General features: G+C 33.8%; 1 protein-coding gene across 1 annotated transcript; it reads right to left on the bottom strand.

Annotated features, from left to right (window-relative positions):
- Nucleotides 1–12,728: 12,728 nt before the first annotated feature.
- LOC142354490 (homeobox protein Nkx-2.4-like) lies at nt 12,729–16,446 on the bottom strand. Its single transcript, XM_075406806.1, has 3 exons — nt 15,513–16,446; nt 14,136–14,386; nt 12,729–13,791 (listed from the first exon to the last, which is right to left on the bottom strand). Exons 1-3 carry the CDS (start codon nt 15,991–15,993, stop codon nt 13,327–13,329), a joined length of 1,197 nt encoding a protein of 398 aa, XP_075262921.1. The 5' UTR covers nt 15,994–16,446; the 3' UTR covers nt 12,729–13,326.
- Nucleotides 16,447–21,734: the final 5,288 nt, after the last annotated feature.

Here is a 21,734-nt window from a genome sequence, read left to right as displayed (position 1 = left end):
CTTCAAAAGTGAAAGAAGTCATTTTCCGGTGAAAAATGAGATCATAAAATATAATGAATTAAAAAAATACGTTGTGCATTTTAACTCTCGTGATTACGCAAATAACGACGGTTCTTATGCAGAATTTTATGTAAAAAAAACGAGTTTTGATCCAATCTAACAGAAAAAAAGTGGAAAGAATTGCTATCAATGCTATTGTTAAAATTTAAGTGTTGTCTTTTTAAAGTATTGAAATTCAGACTATTCTTGTATCGTCTTAAATAATTCTGGTAGCATTAAATTCAGTAGAATCAATTTGACTCTAAGGAGTATAGCGGTACCAAAATTGTAACGGTAATCCAATTGCATATGAAAACCATCTAAAACATTTGATATATCTGAGAAAGAGGAAGAATAACTAAGTTTCACAAAAATTTTGGGAAAACGGGTTCTAGTCAATGGTTGTTTTCATTCATAGTAATAAAAAAAATTCATTAAGAAAGTAAAATACTTAAAGCAATTTATTCTTAAAATACTTAAAGCAATTTATCTTTCTACATAAAAACCTTTTGTTTGGGAAAAATTGGAGAACGTTCAATGCTTAATGTGGCATTTAAACAGAAAGCAAGTCACTGGGTAGTTGGCAACACTATTACTGAATATTCTAAAACGCAGTTAAGGTGGTTCGATCGCTTAGCCTCTAAGTAGCAACAAATTCACAAGAAAAAATTCCTACATAGTGTTTTTGCAGTTGAGCCATCTATGCGATTACTGTTCCCTTTAAGACCAATTGCCGTGACTGAATTAAAGAAAGCGTACAAAAACTATTCTAATCAAATCAGTTTATACAACCTAGCTACAAGTACAATTATTATCCTTCTGAAAGTTACACTAAAACACAAGGAAGTTTTCCCTAGACGACACCAGATGTTTATCTTGCAAGATCTTGCAAGAATCTTGCAAAAAATGGTTATCTTGCAAGATCTTGCAAGACGATGGTTATCTTGCGAGATTCTTGCAAGACGAATTGTTATCTTGCAAGATCTTGCAAGAATTTGGAAGAAAATCTTGCAAGACGATGTATCGTCTTGCAAGATTTTGCAAAAATCTTGCAAGATCTTGCAAGATAACCATTCGGATCCGACTAGGGTTGTTTTAGAATTTTCCGTTTTCAAACTGTGAGAAAAGACTTCACGTATAAAATTGAGTTGAATCAAAAATAAGCTCTGTACAAAAATATAAATTTTTTAGTTTTATCATATTTTAAAGAATCCGAAAATCGTTCAAGGTTAAATCAAGTTTTTCCTTTAATCAGAAATTGAATCATATTTTGGGCTAAAAATTCAAGCTGCGTTTATAGCTTCAAAATCTATTCGGGTGAGACAACGTCACAGTTGCCATAGCTTATCAAGATCATCATTACTCGCTGACAAAAATCGGTAAAGTCTTAGCTCAGTTAGGCATTATAGTTTTGCTTCAATTCGATTTAATACTTCTTAGAATAACCAGAATTTAATAGTTCTGCTATGGTTTTTAAAATTTCTTGGTTTTGTACGATAGGTGGAATTAGAAATTCTTTATCTACAATTACACCTCTTGGTTTTAAAGATGAAGTGGTTTTAAAAGATCGGTCTTGCGCTTCTCCTGTTATCTCCTTTCTCATTTTCCAAATTTCCTAAAGGTCCTTGGATCTCGAGTGTACTAAGAGCGGATGGAGTTTCTAGTCATGCTATGTCAATCTTTTCTTTCATCTTTTCTTTCTCGGCTTTGAATACAACGGAAATTAAATTGCCTATGCATTCACTCTGCTAACTTCGTATGTGTGTGTGTGATCTTGAAAAATCCAAAATCCTTAGTAAAAATCAGCTTCAAGAATTGAGCTTAATGAATTCTAAAGATTTCTCCTTGCAAACTTTAACAGAATTTCAATAAGGGAAAATATACGAAACAATTCAAAAATTGCTTTGAAAAGTTTCATAGGATCTTTTTGGAACTGAAAATCAATTGAGTAAAAGTTAGCAAACTAAAGTCAATATCAAACTGAAATTAATATAACACTCATGTTCAGTTGTTGTATTCTCCGCTAATTTTTTTTTAAAAAAGACAAATTTTGCTTCGTCTTTTTTGCTTCATCTTTGAGAATGGTTACAAAGTACTCTTAATACATCTTGCATTAAAGTCGCTTTAAGAGCTACTGCGGCTCATCAAAAACACTCTTGTGTGAATACATTGATGAAAATCAATATTTTCCAATCAAATGGATAAACCGGCATAAGGTTGCTTAATTGTAAGTGCATCATAAAAATAAATTCAATAGTGTTGAGTAATTTAGAAGGGTGTAAATTGATAAAAGGTTTTTTCAACATGATGCGGGTTAAAGGATAACAAAATTGATAGATATTTGTATGTGTCTTCTTCACTCAGTCATTTATTCGTTCACAAAATTAGTTTCATATTATAAACATCATCATCGTCTAAACATACAATATATACATTCATGTTGATACATTCATATCAACTATATATACTTTTATTCATAGTATATATTTTTGGCCCAGATCGATCGATGATAGGTGAGAGAACGAGAAGAAGGAATAGCTGCTGCTATTAAGGGGGGGGGGGTATGGGGGGTGGGTGGTGGTGTGTGAAAGTGTGAATAGATGTGGGATCGATTGAGGCCTCCTTTTCCATAACAGGTGTTTTAGATAATTTGACACGGGTAACAAGTGCGTCTGATAGTGACAATTTGGCTGCTCACCCCTCCACTTTCACCCCTCTCTCACCCCCACTACAGTTCGCACTTAGCCTCCTTTGAGGGTACTCCAACATGCTCGTTACTTATACTACTACCCTACTACTGCTGCTAATACTTACCTATACCTTAGCCCCCAAACACACACAATTGGTCTGTAGATGAAAGTCTGCACGGGTAAACTTACCAAACTCAGGGTTTAAAAACGTAAAAAACTCATCAATTTTTTTACTGGTTTTGTCACTCTAATCAAATTTGATTAGAACGTATAATCGTAGGCTACTACTTTTTTTAAACTCAACAACCATTCTCGTTTCTTCTCAATATCTTTTCACCTCTCTCTAAATACATAATTTCACCCCGCACGCTTTTCACCCCAAAACACCCTCACCCGGACCCCTCGTATCCCTAATTTTGTGTTGTAATAAAAATGCCTGATATCAGAATGCATTTCTATATATTCTTAATTTTGGATGAAGAGGTAAAAAAATGGTACGAAGAAATGGTATAGCATAATTATAAGCTAGACTTTGACTAATCAACTAATGGACAAATATCGAATGAGAAAAATTAAAACTCTTTGAATCGGCCTAACCAAATATTTAACAATAACCAAACTTCAGACTTGAAATTTGTGAATAAGCCTATAACAAGACATCGTCTTTACATTAATATGAGCGGAGAAAAAAAATAGATTATTGGTGTCGGATTATAGGGAATTTAATAACGTAATCATGATAACGTGACCTGAACTAATTTTGCTGTGACCGTCTAATTAGAGGTCATTGTAGTCTGGGACGGTCAGATCAGAGTTCATTTCAGGCGGTCTGGGACGACTCCAGCCGGAGAATGAACGCTGTACAAGAATGGAGACGTGTTGTCCATTAGAAATCTCTCAAGTTTGATCAGCTGTTCTTTTATCCTATTCTTCCAATCTCTAGATCTTTTTCATAACCTGGCAAAAACACGACTGTCTTCTTCATAGTTAGACAATAACTAACAGCAGGTCTTTTATAATTCCTTGCTGTTAAATAATTGTAACTATTTATTAATAATCATAACTATTAAATATGCAAAGGTATTCATGTTTGTCCGACTCAAGAGCTGTTCAATCAAAAAAGATGCTCCGCCGCTACAAGGAAACTTCAAACAACTTTTTTGCAACTATCGTATCGCTATCAAAATACTACACAGACTATTTATGTAGAGACACAATAGAAAACAAAGACTATTAGGCCAATACAGTACCTAGAAAATATCAGAAAATGTAGTACTATTCATTAAATAGTGCCAATTATCTATATTTCTTTTGTTTGAATTATCTTCACCGAGGTGGAACTAAATGTAGTCAGAGCGTAGCTAACACTTTCAAATTTGTTTTCCTCAAATTTACAAACTTTTTAGCGCGCAAAAGGACTTATAGGGTGTGGGGGTGCCTAGCCCGAGGAAAAATACAAAAAGTAGGAAAAATCAGCAAAAATGATAAAAAAGACCCGTTCAGATGAAATTAATTGAATGTTTTGTTGTTATTCTTGAAGCTTCTTTTGAGAGTAAGAAAGGAGAAATATTGTTTTGAAAATGCGATGATATTATTATCATTTTTGCTTATCAAAGTTGTGATTAGAGCGAAGCGGAAGCATGATTGTTGAAATAAGCGTGCTTGAGTGTGTTTTCACGTGTTGAGCGCCGCAATTTAACTTATTCCATGATTTGGAGATAAAAAGCGGAGTGAGCAAATTGTTTCTTGTTGAAGATGTTGGCTCTATTTTGAGTGCTTTGCTTGTTTTTACCTTTTTCTGCTGTTAATAGCTTCAATTAACAGGCAAACAAGTAGCGAATTGACGATCTTGTTAAATTTTCAAAAACCACTTTTTTGTTAGCTCCTAATTGGTTTTTAAAAGCTCTTTTCCCTCAGAGCGCGACTCTTGAGCTCAACACTTGATTTATAGAAAAGCAGGAAAAACAATTTTCTCTCTTTTTTATTAACTTCATCATTGTGAATATATCTATGTAAGTAAAGGCAAAACTACAATAACAGCTTTATAACTGCTTTTTAACATCAGTAGTTTGATAGTAAGCCGCATACCGTCTTGTGTCGAATACGCAAAACTATAATCTTGTATTTCCCTTTTAATTATCACAAAAACACTTCAACGTAACAAAGCGGTTTTAGGGACCGCAAAGGCAAACTGCGAAGATAGGAAAAAAAGGTTCTGGAGTTAAAATGTTAAACTAACAATGTATGTATCTACAGATAGGTTGTAATAATGGCGCTCCATTCAATATTATTTATAAAAAAAAAGAAGAAATCAAACAACTTAAATTTGATACCGACTCGAAAATGTAATTACAGACTCCGACCACATTGAAAATAAAATGTATTTGTCAAATTCAAATAATACATACCACGAATGTCCGTGGAGTCTGAAAATGACAAACTTGCGAACTTCCATTGTGACATTTTTCTAACAAAACAAAAATTTAACAGGATGCAGTCACAAACCAAATTCCGGTTGTGGTGTCTTCTTTTTTTTCCTGATAAAATAATAATAAAAATAATATTAATGAAGTTCACTAATCTCGGTTTCACCAAGCTTAGTAAATCCTTAAAGGGGGCTTGAACTTGATTTCTCTCCAAAACTGTCCATTCATATGTGTATGGCTCATATTTAAAAATCTACTTAGCTAAATCAAGTAAATTTTCTGACTTCTCTTTTGAATTCGGGAGGACCTGAATATGGACTAAATTGGGAAAATCAAGCGCTAATTACATAAAAATGTATATAGCTTGAAACTCTGTCGAAAATAACACAACGGCAACGCTGGCGAAGTCAAATTATTTTTTCGTTGGAGCGTGTTTTGCGATGTCCATTTCTCACTTTAAAAAATGCTCTGCCTTGAGTGAAAGTGAAAAGTGTCAATATTTTGTAGAAAATCACTAGATCCATGAAAACAAGTTGATATGAGATTCAGGGTAAATCTACTGACAGAAGTATATCCAATTTTGACTTCTTCTCTGATGCTTTGCTATTTGCCTGACGATAGTCATAAGGGCATACAAAAAATTCGATCCAAAAAAACAAGACTGATATTATGTAACTTTTGACTGGACTGCTTTTCAATGACAGCTTTGTTTCATTTGGAACTGATTTCTTTAGATGTACTAGCCTCTGATTACTTTTTTGATAATCCAACAATAAATTTTTTGAATCATATATGCCAATATTTTTGAAGTGTTATTCGTGTGAGATAATTTCAGTGATTGTTTTTTTTTATTGTTTCGTAAAAAAAAATGGTCGCTTTTATCGAAATTGAAGTCTAAACTATTCTTGTTGCTCCAAAAAAAGCAATTTCAATATCTTATTTCAGCCGTGTTCCATTGTCAGTGCTGACAATTTTTGTGTCAACCAAGTATAAATAGCACTCATTGATAACTATTACTGTTAGGTTGTTCACATATACAAAAAAACTGCAAAAAATTGCCAGAAATCTCAATTTAGCACAAATTTATTTTTGTCCAATTTACCTTTTCCCTGCTTCAATCATGCCAACTGGAGCAAGTGAACAATTGACGCAATGTGAAAGAGTTGTAAAAATGTCAGTAACATCAAAAACAAGCAATTTTTTTGGTTTTTTGCCTTTATCATTAGTGGACTGAATTTTGAGCAAAACCTTACGTATTTCAAGTATATGATAACACAAAGGCCAAAATTTAATTCAACTATCACAACTAGCGTATCTTCTTCTTCGTTTTGATAGTTCATTCACTAGTTTTTTTTAGTACAATCTAAGTTTTTTGTATTTACACGAAATTGTTTGTTAATAGAGCTAAAATAGTAATCAAAAATGGTTGATTGTAAAATTGTAAAGAGAATGATTATGAACGTCACTGTCTGGATTTATTATCTGTTCGAAAAAATTTTCAAAACAAGTTAACGAAGATGAATGACATACTTCTGCTCGTGGCACGAGTTCCCGTTTTCGTATTTGACGTCAAATATTGCATCTAAAAAAGGCAATTGATATAATATCATACACCATAGCATTTTTGACAAAATTATGTAAGCAGTTTGAAGGGTTTTTCTAAAAAAAATAGGCTTTTAAATAAAAGATTATTTTCGGAGAAAAAAAATTGTTTCTTATGTTCGATTTTGTTCCTAGAAAACTATAAGGACTACTAAGACACGTCCAAAAAACCTAATTAAAAAAATTTTAACCAAATATTTGCTAAAATGAGTAAATATCTATACACAGTCAGATATTATAAAATGCAAATTCAGTTACACATTTATTAAATCATCTTTTTGAAAAGTTGCTGCTCTATACAAAACAATTTGAAGAATAATGCACCATCGTGCGTTGTTTTCTTTAATAATAAACAAAAATATCACAATAACTTGGGTAAAAGTTTAAGTTGTGCAACTTAAATTGATAATTGAAAGATGTTTTGGCCAAAATTTCTGGTGCTGAAAATGCATGAACGAAAGTCAAGTTTTTGTCGCAGTTTCCACTTAAAATCATTATTTGATCTTAAAAAATAAATTACTACTCTGATGCTAAGCTATAAAATAAGTTGGATATAGTTAAAAAGTTTTTTTTTAAAAAAAAATCTTAAGAATCGCAAACTAATTTGAATAAAGATGTTCCAAAATCATGATGTGGTTTCCATAAATGGTGGTGGTTTTAGAAACATATAAAAAGGGGGATCTTTTCTGTTTTTGCCCCCCCACGTCCATTTGCACCCCCCACTTACACATGTTATAGCATATTGTTTGGATTTTATACAATTACATATACAATTATGCACAAACGGCATTTACAATTTAATTGGGCAGCGAAGTTTTGAAATTAAGACGTATACGGTAATTGAACTTAGAGTATAATGTAAGCAGACAAAGAATAATGCGTCATTTTACTATTTTTGCACTTATATTCCATAGGATTGGCTTTAAGACACTAATTTTTTTGACAACCGGTAACAAAAATCCATCCAATCTTGTACCGGTGCCGGCACGTTATTGTACCTAAATTGAAGGAGCTCTAAGGACAAAAAAGGACATATTTGGGGGGTGCAAACAGACTGGTTATATAGGACTGGGGGGGCAAAAACAGAAAAGATCCAAAAAGGGTTAGTCATTTGAATACTTAAAATTACAATCTCTCATGACACGAAAGTTGTGTATTTGTGATCGAGCGATATTAGAAAGCATGATAGAGAATGTGTATGTATATGTGTGTGGTGGTGGTGGTGGTGACTATTAGCAGGACCGGCTGTGGTGGTGGTGGTGGTGGTGGTTTCGTTTAATGAACATAATCGTAATTATGACAATAAAAAGCCAAGTCTATTTATTGCTCATGTTTTGTACCTGGCTAGAACAATCTAAGCGAAGACTTTAAGTTGCCAAAAGCGTCATACTAAATTGATTACAAGTGCGAGCTTTATTGAAGAGTTTTATTGATTAACTTTGGTTATAACACACGAGGCCTTTTGTTGAATAGATGGCGTTTGGCTGTGCTCATAAAAGCGCCAGAAACAATTCAATTAATTAGAGCCGTTTTTTGCTCATTATGCTTGACACCTTTTGTTCAGATTGGTGAGCGTGCCAAGACCAGTAAGTATATTCAATGTTCAATCTGGTTAGAGCCGAGATATTAACCATTAGCCATTTTTGGCTACTTGAATTAATTGATAAGCCAGTTGTGTTGAATAGAAGAACTACACCGGCTAACTTGATTACCAATCGAGTCAATTCAACAGCCCAATTTTCAAGTCCCCTCCTGGCGTAAAAAGTCCAAAACGTTCTTCACAAGTGCGCACATAACAACTTAAAAATTATTTATTGTTTAATAGCTCAACTTAGCACTGTGGTGGTTTACTACAAAACTACTCTCAGCTAGCGAAACTAGACTTTTGTTTTTTACTCGAACGTATAATTTTATCGCTGAATGGGCCAGCACAAATAAAATATTAATATAAGCTACATGACTTTAGCTCTCTCTGCTTTTTCTCTCGATCTCTCCTTTCGGAGTTCAAACATGGTCGATTGCCATTTAGTCGATCGCTCCGATATAATTATCATAATCTACACGTTGTCGTTAGAAGGCTAACATCGCATTTACAATGGTTGAAACGCAGATACATTTGCTTAATACAAGAAAAATATCTGATTGGATTTTTTTCGTTTAAAAAATGCACCAGTTTTTATGGACGGCTTCCGACGATCATTGATAATTTTGCTACTGTCAATCGACACATCCACACAAAATCATAATAACGGCTGAATGTTGCCGGATATGTTTACCCACAGTCATAGATAACCAGCACGCTTGCATCCCACAAAAATTTCATTTTTCATACTTAGAGGTACTCTGTTTTGATTATGGTACTTTACAGGCTTTAGTGCTAGATCTGATGAATTTTAAAACCAATTACAACCAAAGCAAGCGTAAAACTGCTTTGTGTAAAAATTTTGGGAAGAAAAAGTTGGCAAACATTACCAGATCTAGCAGAAAAAATTTATGAATGAGAAAATTTAAAAAATTAACTCCAACTTCAATAATTGTAGTTTTTTGCCTCGAAAAGAGCTAAATTTAATCATTGAACAAGAACACGCAATGTATTATGATTAATTCGACACAATAGCAAAGTTACAGTAAAAACTAGTTGTTTTCAAATATATATTTTGTTAAATTTCTCGGAAAAAGTGAGGAAAATTTAACAATTTCTGTTTTATTATTTTTAATTAACTTTGGTAAGCCGTAACAGCCTTGAGTAGTTATCCGGATTGACTCTTAGGGAAGATGGCAAACAATGGAGAATAAATATTTGAAACTGTTTAATGGTTTTGAGATATTTTTTAAGAAAACTATCCAAAAACTGCTAAGGGAAATTGCTGAAAGGCAAGACGACTTGGGAGATCGTCATCTTTGGATGTATTCTCTTCCAGTGCTCTATGGCTTGATCAAGAAACTTTGCCTTGCCATACTGGTTTCAAGATTTCTGTATTTGCGAACGTTTTGGAAATTTGATGTCACAGAGGTATTCTAATTAGTTGATAGTAGTCAGCTGTATCTTCATTCAAAAGCAAATCTAACTAACTTTTTTTTTACAGAACTTGATAAAAATTAACACTTTCAAGCGTATTTCTCAAATAGAACCTAAATTCAATATGTCTTTTTATTCAGAGAAAAAAAATGGTTTCTGAACGGTTGGTTTTTGAGATCTTGCTTCATGGCCCCCAACATGGTCTTAACATCTCTGAAAAAGAACAAAATTGAGGAGGATTTAAAACATGAAACAGTAAAATAAAAAATTATTGTCGCATTGAATTGAATGCGATTCAGGCATAAAGCTGAAAAATCTGATTCTGGAGATCATGTGGAAAGTTGTCAAGGAAGTTTTTTCGAAACCAACATCTGCACGTGGCACAACGCTCGCGATTGTAACACTTGAAAAAAGAACAGGACATTGATATAATGAAGCCGATTGGGACCAAGTCCCCTCAGCTACGAGCTGAAAATCCAAAAACAACAATGGCAGTTCTTGAGACAGTTTTAGAGACCGTTCAAGAAACATTTTCATTCTTCTCAACTGCTTTTAGGCTCAAAAAAATTCTGAAACTTTGAAAAAAGTGTGCCAAGTAAGGGATTGTAAGCAATAATGGTAGAACAGGTTTCGTTAAAGGCTCCCAAAAACTTATTAATTTCATTTTGCAGAATAGTATTCAATTGATGTCATACAAAGTGCGTCCCAATTGAGAGATCTTTACTTTTTGTTCGCACAGTTTGAGTTGGCAATTTGGAATTGTTCCTATCTGGAAAGTTGAGTGACAATGTATTGCTATGTGCTAATTGAAAAGGTTTTTACAGAGGTTTCTAAAAAACGGGAGGAAAACAGTTGTTGGAAAATTGGTCGGTTTTTGATCTCATCTAACCGCGGTGGGTTGTCAGCTTTCCAATTATGTAGCAATCATATAGTTCAACAAATCTAGCTACAGAACTAATTTGCATCAAATGCCATGAAATTAACCTAAATAGAAAAGCCCAATTCAACTGTATAAAACCCAGTTAGATTTAACTTGATTGTCATCGTTAGTTTTGATGAGAAAGTGTGCTAGTAACAAAACAGGGTCGAGTACCCTCGAAAAGTTATCATCAAGTTTGCTGAAACTAAATGTGTTTAATTATGCAATTAATTACCTGACATTGCATACGTGTTACTGCATAGCATTGTTAGGCAAAAATGCAGAGCTGTTAGTTTTGTTTGCACACACTTAAGTCATCAAAGTGTGATTAGCAAACAAATTGTGAATAACTTCTTAACACCTCTTATTTTAGAGTTATTCACACAATTGCGTGCTTCACATTTCCCGCACATTTCGCACTTTTTCTCTCATCTGAAACCAAACAATAAATTGATTCACGCATTCTCGATTCGTCACAAAAATCACAAAATACCATTTTTCGAACTCTATGAAAAATTTCTGATAAGATCTGACAAAATATTTTCTTATTATTATTATTATGCATAAATATCATACCTAGATTTATCAATTAAAATAAACAAATAAATATTCTTTTAAGCTAATTTATGATCTTCCTAGATTAAAATTTACAACTGTCTATTTTTTTGAAATGAATTAAAAATGTTTGAAAAAGTAAGAAATTTTTAGTTTTTAGTAACAAAACAATAAAAACCAAATTTAATCAACTGAAAGAGAAGCATTTAGACGATGAGTCACATTACAGAATTGAACAGTCATTTTAACCACTCAACGGCCATAAATTATTAACTGGTATGTTTTTAACCAATTAACATCAACAGTTTTTGCAAATGAGCAATGGTATTTTATTTGATCTTTGTTCTTTTCACGCCAAACGTGCCAAAATTGTCTGGTGCTAAATAATCGGTCCTGCTGAGCAAAATCTGAATGGGTAATTCCCATTAAGCGAGTTGTAAGAACCCTACCCTTGAGATAAATGGCGGGTAAATTTGTTTGTTTTGATCTTGAATTGGAGGACGTTAATAGTTGCTAAGGACTATTACAACAGTCCAATTAAGCCAGCTTAATCGAAGACCGAGCGACGCCAATTAATTGTTAATTACATTCGGACAATTATTTCTGTTAGCCTTCGGGAAAATTATTGGAAAAGGCGTTAAGTAGACTAAAAAATAGTGCTCAAGAAAAATAAACCTACAAAAAGAACAATTACGCGGGCTAAAGAATGCAAATTACATAATACAAAATCCATGTGAAATATCTGAATTCCATGCAATTTTTTTAACACTAGGAAAAGTAATGTATACGAAATGCTCGAAATCATGTTATGAGTCTGAGACGCGATTTTGTAAGCATTTAACGAACAAAATTTGGATGTTCAAAAAAATAATTTGGGGTGAAATTTTTAATGGTAGTAGTAGCTATCTAAATATTGCCAATTTCAACTTTGTTGCAAAGCTAAATAACTTGAAGACATTCCCAAGTGTCATTAGATTGCTTTAAAAACTACGACTATGTTCACGACTTCGCTGTTCTTCGTGATAGACAAAAGTTTAATCGCTTTAAAATGAGACCAGAGTTTATGCTGAAGTAAACAGTCAAAAAACTTAAAACTCAGCTGATATCACAATGAGGTATAATTTGAAACTATTTTCCTTAGTAACTTATTTTCGACAGGTGCTTTAAAAGCAATTTCTGACGACTTATTCCCAACGCCCAATTATGAAGACAAATGAGGACAGAATATACCCAGTTTTGTTTTTGGGCAACATTATCGGTTAACTTTTAATTTCTAACAATTTGCGCCTAGTATCTATGATTTCTGAACACCTGTGTTTTTTACAATCGTTGTCGTGTGTTCGACTGCGTGTAATGGTGCTACGTAATAGCACAGACAATGGTTGATTTCTCATCAAAATTTTTTTGTTACAGTTTTTCATCGCTTTTTTAACCAGCTGATAACCTGTCACTCGTTTAACTGAAGATGTGAAAAGAAGTTAGAAGAATAATATCTAAATTAGGGCAATGTTATTTAACAGGAGTAGCGAAAGTAAATCATTTCATCAGAAAACAACGACAAATCTGCACAGAGCATTTAATCGTCGCCAATCAAGCAATTAATTCGAAATGATCTCTCTCGATCAATCAGAAAATAAATGAGATGAAATCACAAAAAGAAATATATTATATATAATAACTAGAAATCTAAGGTGGATTTAATCAAAACAACCAGTCATGAAAATAAACAATTTTTGGTCAAATTTAAAAACAACTACATCTGCGCATTTTGTAGTGTACAAATAATGATATAAGAGTCAATGGTTCAACGTTTAAACAATTTAATGCACGGGTTTTAGTTTTCATCAAGTACTGTTCAGAAGGTCAACTTCTGTGTTGAGGTCAAATTTAACTGTGATGGAATGTTCTAGAATAAGTTTATGACGTCAGAGTTAGAACAAATTAAGTAAATTCAGAGTTTTAAGTTTTGACACGCTGTATAAATAGTTCACACAGATGATTTCCGCTTTGCTTTGAAAGTTTTCACAAAGTTTTGAACTGCAAATGTTGAGAATTATTGTTTTTGTTTACTCTTTTCTACCATCTCGTTCCCAAAGAATTCTGGAAAAGCGCCAAATTATTTGCATCTGAGGAGTAAACGGCAGGGTTTGTAGCTGCGCCCAAAGTGGGTTGAATTACAGGACAACGAGACATATCGTTAAGAGCAGCAGCTCCAGGGTTAACTTGAAGCGTTTGTTGTTGCCCGGGGTACCCAGTCGCTTGGACTTGCCCGGCCTGTTGAGCGTGGGCGGCAGTTGCGTAATTAGCCAGGAGTTGGCTTTTCACCGGATCTTGGGCGAAATCGTCTTCGTTTAGAGGCGAACCCACTGCACCGTCAGAGTCGTTTGGGTCGACTAGGGAGTCGGTGTCGGGGTCTTTGCTCTCTAGTTTCACTTGTCGGTCGTTACCAGATTTGTCACCATCTTGTTGAGCTGCTGCCGACTGTCGCTCTTTGCTGGCTCGTTTGCACTTGTATCGGTGGTTTTGAAACCAGATTTTGACCTACAACAATGATAATATTTAATACAAAAAGCTAAAGAAATTTAAAACAAAAAACAGAGGTGTTGCAAAAAGTTTGCACATATTCAAAATTGTGATTTGACTGCTGCATTACTTTGATTTACAAACAGTTCAGTAAACAGGAAAATTATAGTTTCAGAATATAAATTTGGCGCAATAACTAAATACTTTTCTTACAGAAAAAATATTACCGATTTTTATTGGGAAAATGGTCAAGCTTTATGTGTCAGGTTTTTGGGCGCATTAATGGAAAAAAATAATCTAGATCACTTTTTCAAGGCATTAAAAAAGTTTTATCATAGTAGTTTTTAATCAGTAATATCTACCTGAGTGGGTGTGAGGTTAATTCCCTGTGCCAATGCTTCTCTTTCGGGGGCACTGAGATATTTCTGCTGTTTGAACCTCCTCTCCAACTCATACACCTGTGCCTGTGTGAACAGAACCCGTCTCTTCCTCCTCTGAGAGGAAAGCATCTTGGATGGATCTCCAAGTGCCCCGAATGACGTCATAGACATTCCCGCCATTGATCCTGTCATTCCCATTCCCATCCCATTGCTAGAGTGCATCAATCGGGAAACTGAAAAAAACAAACAAACAAATTATAAACACGTGATCAATTAGAGTGCCAAACAGATCTGGACTTTGACATTTCGTCATATTTAAAAAATATTTATTTACGAAATAGAAATCACCAAAAACTTATTTAAAAAAAATTGTTAAAACGAATGGCCGCATTTTAAAATGGTTGTGGTTTTTTATTTAAAAAAATTAAAGATTAATTAACCAATAAGTTTATGTTACTTTAAAAATATTATTTTTTTGTTATTTAAAAAAATAAGTATTTCCAGTTTTTCAGTTTACAGTTTAATTATCAAACATTTTGCAGATTTTCGGACAAATTTCCAAAAAATAGATGTTTGAAGATTTGAGGGGGTTCAGAAAAAGGTTTGTTATGGTTTGTCTTGTTTACATAAACATTCACACCCAAAATGAGCAAAAGTTGAAGAGGTCATAATTGTAATTATACCAAAACAATACAGCCCAAACTTAATCATAATAAGGGCTAACAAAAACTCCCAACACCACTTTAAACTCCTGAAGTGGTTTTTAAAGATGCAAATTGCAACTGTTTTCAAACTTGGATTCAATTAAATCTACAATTACACCAAGTGAATACAATAAGCCCAACGTATAAGAATATTGTGGGAAAGGTAATTCACGTTTGTGGAGTGTTATTAAAAGAGTTGTTGGTTTTGTTAGGTTAGTTTTCTTAAGAAATTATAGTTGCTAATTTATTTACTGGTTTTATGACGTGGGTTGAGAAAGTTTTCAGGTTTTGGTTTTAATTGAGAAATGTGTATTTTCACAAGTAACATTTAAAAACACTAATCGAAAATCATTGAACTTCCGAAGAGCAATAAAACTTTGATGCCAAACTAAAATTTTATTTTAGATTAAGCAAATAGTTATTTTTCACAGTTGATATTCGAACACTCAAACAAAGACAATTTTCAAGACCATTTTTTATTTACGTATCATTAAATTAGAAAAACTATTACATCCCTAATTTTAATCACAACTTTTTTTTCCTTTTTAAAAACATTCTCTCCTTATTACACAACGTTATAAGGGTTTGTAAACCATTTGGAATAAAATTGAGTATTTTTTAAAATTTTTATAATTTAGCACTGAGTGAAACTTACATGATAGTCTAGGGTCCGCTGAAGGTGCATAGCCCCAACCCGACACATTAGCCGCGCCCATCGAACTATGTCTTCCGAAATGATCATACTGAGCCAAACCCGCAGCCGCCGCGTGACCAGCAAAACTCTGGCTAATATCCGAAATCGCATTCGGGTTGCAATAAGCCGCTGCCGCTGAAGTTCCGGCAGCCGCCGCCATCATCGAATGGGCTCCGAAGTTTCCAGCCGCGGCCATTTGGGCGGCCATGTAGGGATTGCTTGTTATTGCGGATGCGTTCACGTTGTTCATAGCTGACGCGGCTGTGTTTGAACCCTGGTGGTTGTGGGGGGAGGTATGTTGGGCTCTGTAGCCCATTTGGGAGGCAAAGTTAAGGGCTGCAGAGTCCATTACGGCCGCGGATGACCTTTTGCTGTAATCTTCCAGAGGGTTTAAAATGTCAGTGACGGAGAAACCAGCAGTTGTTTTTGGGCTAAGAGTCATTTGCTTAAACTTTCGATTAATTGCATAAACTCAAATTGCCAGGATTTGAGCTAATGAGTTTAAAATCGCAAGTTGCTTTTGATAAACTTGCAGATTTTTAACAAGTTTTTGTTAGCAAACAATAATTCTGCAATTCGATATTCTTGAAGATATTAAAGTAAATGAACTATTGATTAAAACTTTCTTCGCTAATTTACTGATGCGAAAGAAAAATTACAAATGTTCGAACAATTGACCGAAGTATAAAAGTTATCCAATTTTGATAAAATTTGGTTTAAGTTTATTTGTCTGAAGTTGAAATTGACCACAAAGGCGAAAATAAATTCAAAGACTGAAATTTTTCAATTATTTGCAGAAGTTTTTTTGAAATATGTTAACGACCGTTATCAAAGGTAGTTAGTGAGTTTTTGAGTAGTGGTTAAACTTGCTAAAAGCTCTTCGAATGGCAGCAAATCTTAGAACAACGGATCTGTTAGCAAATCAACGATGTTAGCCAATCAAATTTGTTCTGCATTCTGATTGGCTGACAGGCTTAATTCATTTACGCAGCGGGATAGAAAAAAAATATAATTCTTCTATTTACTCCAAAATGTTTATTCTATTTAACGCGTCTATTGTATTACCGAATCAGCGTACTAAAAATCTTAGTGAGCAAATAAATAGATTGTTTGAAAAATTAATTTTTATTGACAAATCGAAAGCGTTTGATTGCTTTGTTTGTTTATTTGTTGATTTTCAGGAAAGCGCTATTTAGCATCAACTATCATGTGAAAAGGTTATACACGTATAAACGGTGTATGTAATTAATTAGTGTTGAAAATATGTTTGATGTAGGGAAAATATGATTTAATGTATCGAGTTGAAGGTTTTTATCTCCTATTTCACTCAATTTTCCACTTTGTATCCTCAAGTTCAAATCTACAAATCAATTTCATCTTTATTTTTAAGAAATGGATGAAAGTTCACTCCAGGATAACACAGTGCCTGGAGTAGGGAGTGATTTATAATTGACAGTTTTCCTTCTTTTTGAAAAACAGTTTTAGATTTGTAATTTATCGACTCCCAAACCAACCAAAGGGATTTCTTCCATTTGTACTGGATGCACGTTTTTCATTTTTGCAACCCCAAAGCGGTACAACCTCCATGTGGCACATTTTTACAGAATGATTTGCTATTTAAATTTGCAGGGGGGCACATGAGATCCGGCGATTGAACCCAGCAATTGAACCCGGCGATTGAACCCAGCGAAGCAGCTCAGTATAATGTCCGACTCAAACTTCGTCTGTAAAATCTTTGAAATATATGTGAGGAATAGGAAACAACGAAAGGAAATTTCAAAACAAGAAAACTTTGTCTCAACTACATCCATGAAGGTACCGAAAAAAAGAATGTGGCTGTTGACATGCAGTGAAACCCAATTTTAAATTTCTCGAGCAAAAATCAGAAAACTTGGTACGCGTAAATTATTTTTAAAATAGAAAAATGAGAAATTTGACTTTTTCTAGAAAATACTCAAGGAAATTAATAGCAAAATCAGATAGAAAGGTTGCAATTTAAAGAGTTGCAATTTAGAGTAATCATTGACCAAACAAGAAAACAATCCGGAAACGACTAGGAATGGGCTTTGAAGACCCTTCAGAACAAAACCGACAAAAAGCTCGAAAAATGGTAAAACAAGTCACATAGACGCATGAAAAACAAATTGGATCTGTTTGACTCCCCCCCCCCCCAGCTTGTCGAGCAAATAGTTTTTAGCAACCCTCTCCCCCCGGGGGCACGTGTTTCTTTACAAATTAACGTCATCTATGAAATAAACACATTATTTGCAACGGGGATGGGTGGGGGGTTATAAAAACATAGTGGCGTGTGTGTGTGTGTGTGTGTGTGTGTGTGTGTGTGTGTGTGTGTGTGTGTGTGTGTGTGTGTGTGTGTGTGCGGGTGGGTGTGTGTGTGTGTGTGGGGGGGGGGGGGTGTAGGTTGAATAATTTTCTCCAAAAATCAAAAAAATTCAAATGCGGTTTCTCTTACTAAGAAAAATTGAGGTTTGAAACCTACTCGATCTTCCGCATCATTTAACACTCCGGCCTGATCAAAATCTTTGCTCCAGTTTGACTCATAATTGACACGAAAAAATGGACAAATTTCGTGAACAGACCTTAAATACGAAGCTTAACGAATTTCGGAAACGTCTGTAAGTCTGCAGTTGACCAATGACCGAACTAATCTGAAAAGATATCAGGAAAATTACACCTGATAAAATTAGTTCAATGCAATCGTTCAATAAACTAAACGTCACTGACTAGCTAGTACAAAGAAATTATCAAGACAAACAGATTAAAAATCCATCAAAAATTCACTGAGTATCAAAACAAACTCTACCCTGAGTTGTTGACCAAAATTTATCCAAGAGCAGCCGCTTCTGATCTCAATATCTTTCTCACTCTCTGAAATTGCTACTATTAACCAAAAATAGATTGAAAATTTACAAGAAAATCGTTCAGATTGTCATCTATTTTACAAACACTTTTGACTTAGACCAGATCTGAAAAAATTGTTCAGTCTCGCTGCTAATAATTTAGATCAGGCATTTTTTATTCCCTGCATAGAAGTGAATGTGAAAAAACCTCCAAATAGAAGAAAATAAGGAAAATTAAAAGAAAGAAGATTGTAAAGTATGATCGACAGTCGTTGTTTTTTGACAACTCGACACCTAAGAGCTTTTGTCTCGTCAAACATTATGAACTAAAATTAACCACACAAGCCCTGCACCTGACAACAAAGTTAGAAAACTAAAAAAAAAACTTGAGCGAAAATGCGAATCTTACCAATGTAACCAATAAAACTTCTCCCTAACCGGTAAGCAAAAAGCAACAAAAATAACTTAACTTCAAATAACTTGTTCCAATGCCTTGTAGCAATTTTTATATTGAAGTGCTAAAAAAATGAGATAAGTCGAGAAAATGCGTCCAAATAAATCAAAATTTCAAAACTGTGTTAGTATTGTGGTAAAACTGTTTCCAAATGGTAAAAAAAATCAAGAAATTTTCCGTAGCCATTCAATTGAAAAAAACCTATCTTTTCTAATCAATTCAACTTTTATGCAAAATGCAGAATATATTTGCTTAAGAAATGAAAACATTAAGCTTTTAAACCATAAATTGCATAAAAATATGTAAAAGTTATGATTTCGCTTTGTTAAATTATTTTAAAAGAAACTGGCCAAAAAATAAAAATTGTTTGGAAAATTCTGCAATTGATACAAAACTGGAAAACTTGACAGGACATCAAAAAAAGAGTATGTTTTAAATTCTTGGAAGATTCTTTTGGAGTTACAAAAAAACCTCAAAACGTGAAAAAAGTTTTCTCGCTAAGTTCAAGTGTATTGTATCTTTTTTGTAAAAGTTTTTTTTCAACTTTTGCAAATTGTTTTTAAATTTCATAATAAAAATAATAAAGAAAATTGGACCGGAGATTAAACAGTTAATCTCTAGCTCTCAAATGAATTTTATTCTGAATTAGTCCTTCAACATTAAAACCAAAAAAGTGAATCCAAACGTTTCCATGCTTAATAGAATTCTTGACATTTTTCATTTTTGCTAAAAAAATACAAGAAAGTTGCTCACAATTTTGATTAATTAATAATTTTTGCGTAAGACTTGAGGTTTGAACTAAAAGCGAAAAATAACACAAACGTACATTTTCTACGAAAAATTATAGAAAAATTGGAAAACGAATCGCTTTTACCTTAAATTTTCATTAGAGAATGCCACAGAAAACAGTTAAATTTCCACAACTACTTATGAAAACGCTTTAAAGATCATCTGTTGAATTTCAAATTTAACAGCGGCAAAAAATATATCGCAGAACTTTTATTAGCTACGAAATTGTTAGTCAAGAAGGATGAAAACTATCTTCTAAATCTACAGTAAAGCCTGGTGAAACCACCTGCAGACAAAAATAGGCTATTTGAAAAACTTCGTGGAAAAACCGCACGAGAACAAAAAACCTTTCTCGTGAGCAAAATAGCTCTTCTCTGCTCCTCGGCTTTATACAATTTAATTTTTTTCGAAATTGGTTATATCTTATATTGTAATTGCTCGTGACTTTTCCTGTTCGAATTACCTTGCAATTACCTTGCAAATTTTACATCAAATATTACGCTCTCCAATACATGTCTCTGAATTTTAGAATGTGTAATACTCTGACACAATTCAGGTTTTTTTGAAATGTAACAATATTACTCGCTCAAGAGCAAATCCGCTCTACAAATTGTTAGAGTAAATTCAACCCGAATGACTATTCTGATTCTCTAGAAACATTCATTAATATTTTGTGCGCTTTGATGAATTGTAATATTTAAATTAGATAAAAACTAGTGCTCATTTGTAATATATCAATTAGAAGACAGTACCATTTAGGTGCAACATACACGGAAATTTTTTGGTAATTGAAAATGAAAAATCTTTTTTTTAGGGATCAGAGAAAAAAGTTGGGAGTTGTCTTTAGAGCCGCACTTGATGATGGTTTTTCTTTACTTAAATTTTTCAAATATTGGCCAAACTCATATCTAGGAGGATAAAATTTTCGATGGTCTTGATATAGAGTACCGTTTGAGACAAAAAGGGTTGACAGTCCACGATTTTTGTCATTTTTTATGCAGATTTACGCCAAATCATATTTAAGTGGTTCCCTCATTAAACAATTTGAAATCCAATGGTTGTCGAACAAAAAATGGTGGCAAAAACTGGTTTTAATTGATGTAACATCGAATTCAAGTTCGTCCAAATGATATAATCTAAATCCATTGAGACCACAAAACTCACCTCCTAAACTCCAGGGCAATCATAAAGACATCAGTTGATTCTCTTCTGCTAGATCAATTAAAAAACCAACGCGACCCTGAGCTCCAGGTTTCAACATTTCTTTGTCGGAATGAAAACTGTTAGTTCGGGAAGAATCAAGAGACCATAAGATTATGAGCACTTTTCAAACTCAAAAGCGACCTTTCTCAAAACTGCCAACAAAAACCCGAGCCAAAAGCTTCTTTTGGTTGTTTCGATAATTTTCTGCTGCTTTGAGGCTGATTTGGTTTAAAAAAAATGCAAACGAAAAAAGTTGAAGGGCGACACAAAACAGCAAAATCTTCATCAAGCCTCTTGTTTTACTCAGAAATAAGTGGTTTCCGTATGTAATGAAACCATGACTAATTGTTGTGATAAACTTAAAATATAGTTTGAGACAGTGATGGTTTCTCAGAGTGACAAAAAGGTGAAGTGGATAAAGCTCACAAACTGCTCTGAATAAGAGCATAGCATCTTATCATTTGGCTGAGCGTTGCGGCATGGACTCTAGGGGAGGCCAATGTTAGTTGTGGCTGAGTGTCTCAAATAGTTACTACCAAACTCTTCTCCCAATTTTTCGCCCGCTGTGTCTAATCTGTAGCTCAAATGGCTAGAGCTAGAGTCAAACAAACTTGCAACACACCGCGTTGTCAGGGAAACTTTGAGGTGGATGTAATTGGATAGCGCGACAGACGCGACAATTTCAGCATCTATGGCTCATATCAAAGGGTCTCATCAAAAAAACTCTTTTCAAAGAACTACCGAAATAGCTCAGAATTGTGGTGTATGGCTCAGAAGAGAGGACATAAATGTTTGCCATGGGTTACTTGCCAAGGAAGGTAATGAAATTTTCATTGTTCAATTCGCCTGCCATGAAAAAAACATGGGGCAATGTATTGT

This window comes from Convolutriloba macropyga, chromosome 15, assembly GCF_964194025.1.
Source record: "Convolutriloba macropyga chromosome 15, txConMacr16.3, whole genome shotgun sequence".
NCBI classification, from domain to species: domain Eukaryota; kingdom Metazoa; phylum Xenacoelomorpha; order Acoela; family Convolutidae; genus Convolutriloba; species Convolutriloba macropyga.
The sequence above is the reverse complement of the archived record's forward strand: the minus strand, read 5'-3'. Positions and strand labels throughout refer to the sequence as shown.

Bases quoted from the DNA above. Each gene is read 5' to 3' on its own strand.
- LOC142354490 (XM_075406806.1), bottom strand. From the start codon at position 15,993: ATGACTCTTAGCCCAAAAACAACTGCTGGTTTCTCCGTCACTGACATT. The intron at 14,387-15,512 runs GTAAGTTTCACT...TGTTTTTTTCAG, and splicing joins AGCGGACCCTAGACTATCAT to TTTCCCGATTGATGCACTCT. The intron at 13,792-14,135 runs GTAGATATTACT...TCATTGTTGTAG, and splicing joins TTAACCTCACACCCACTCAG to GTCAAAATCTGGTTTCAAAA.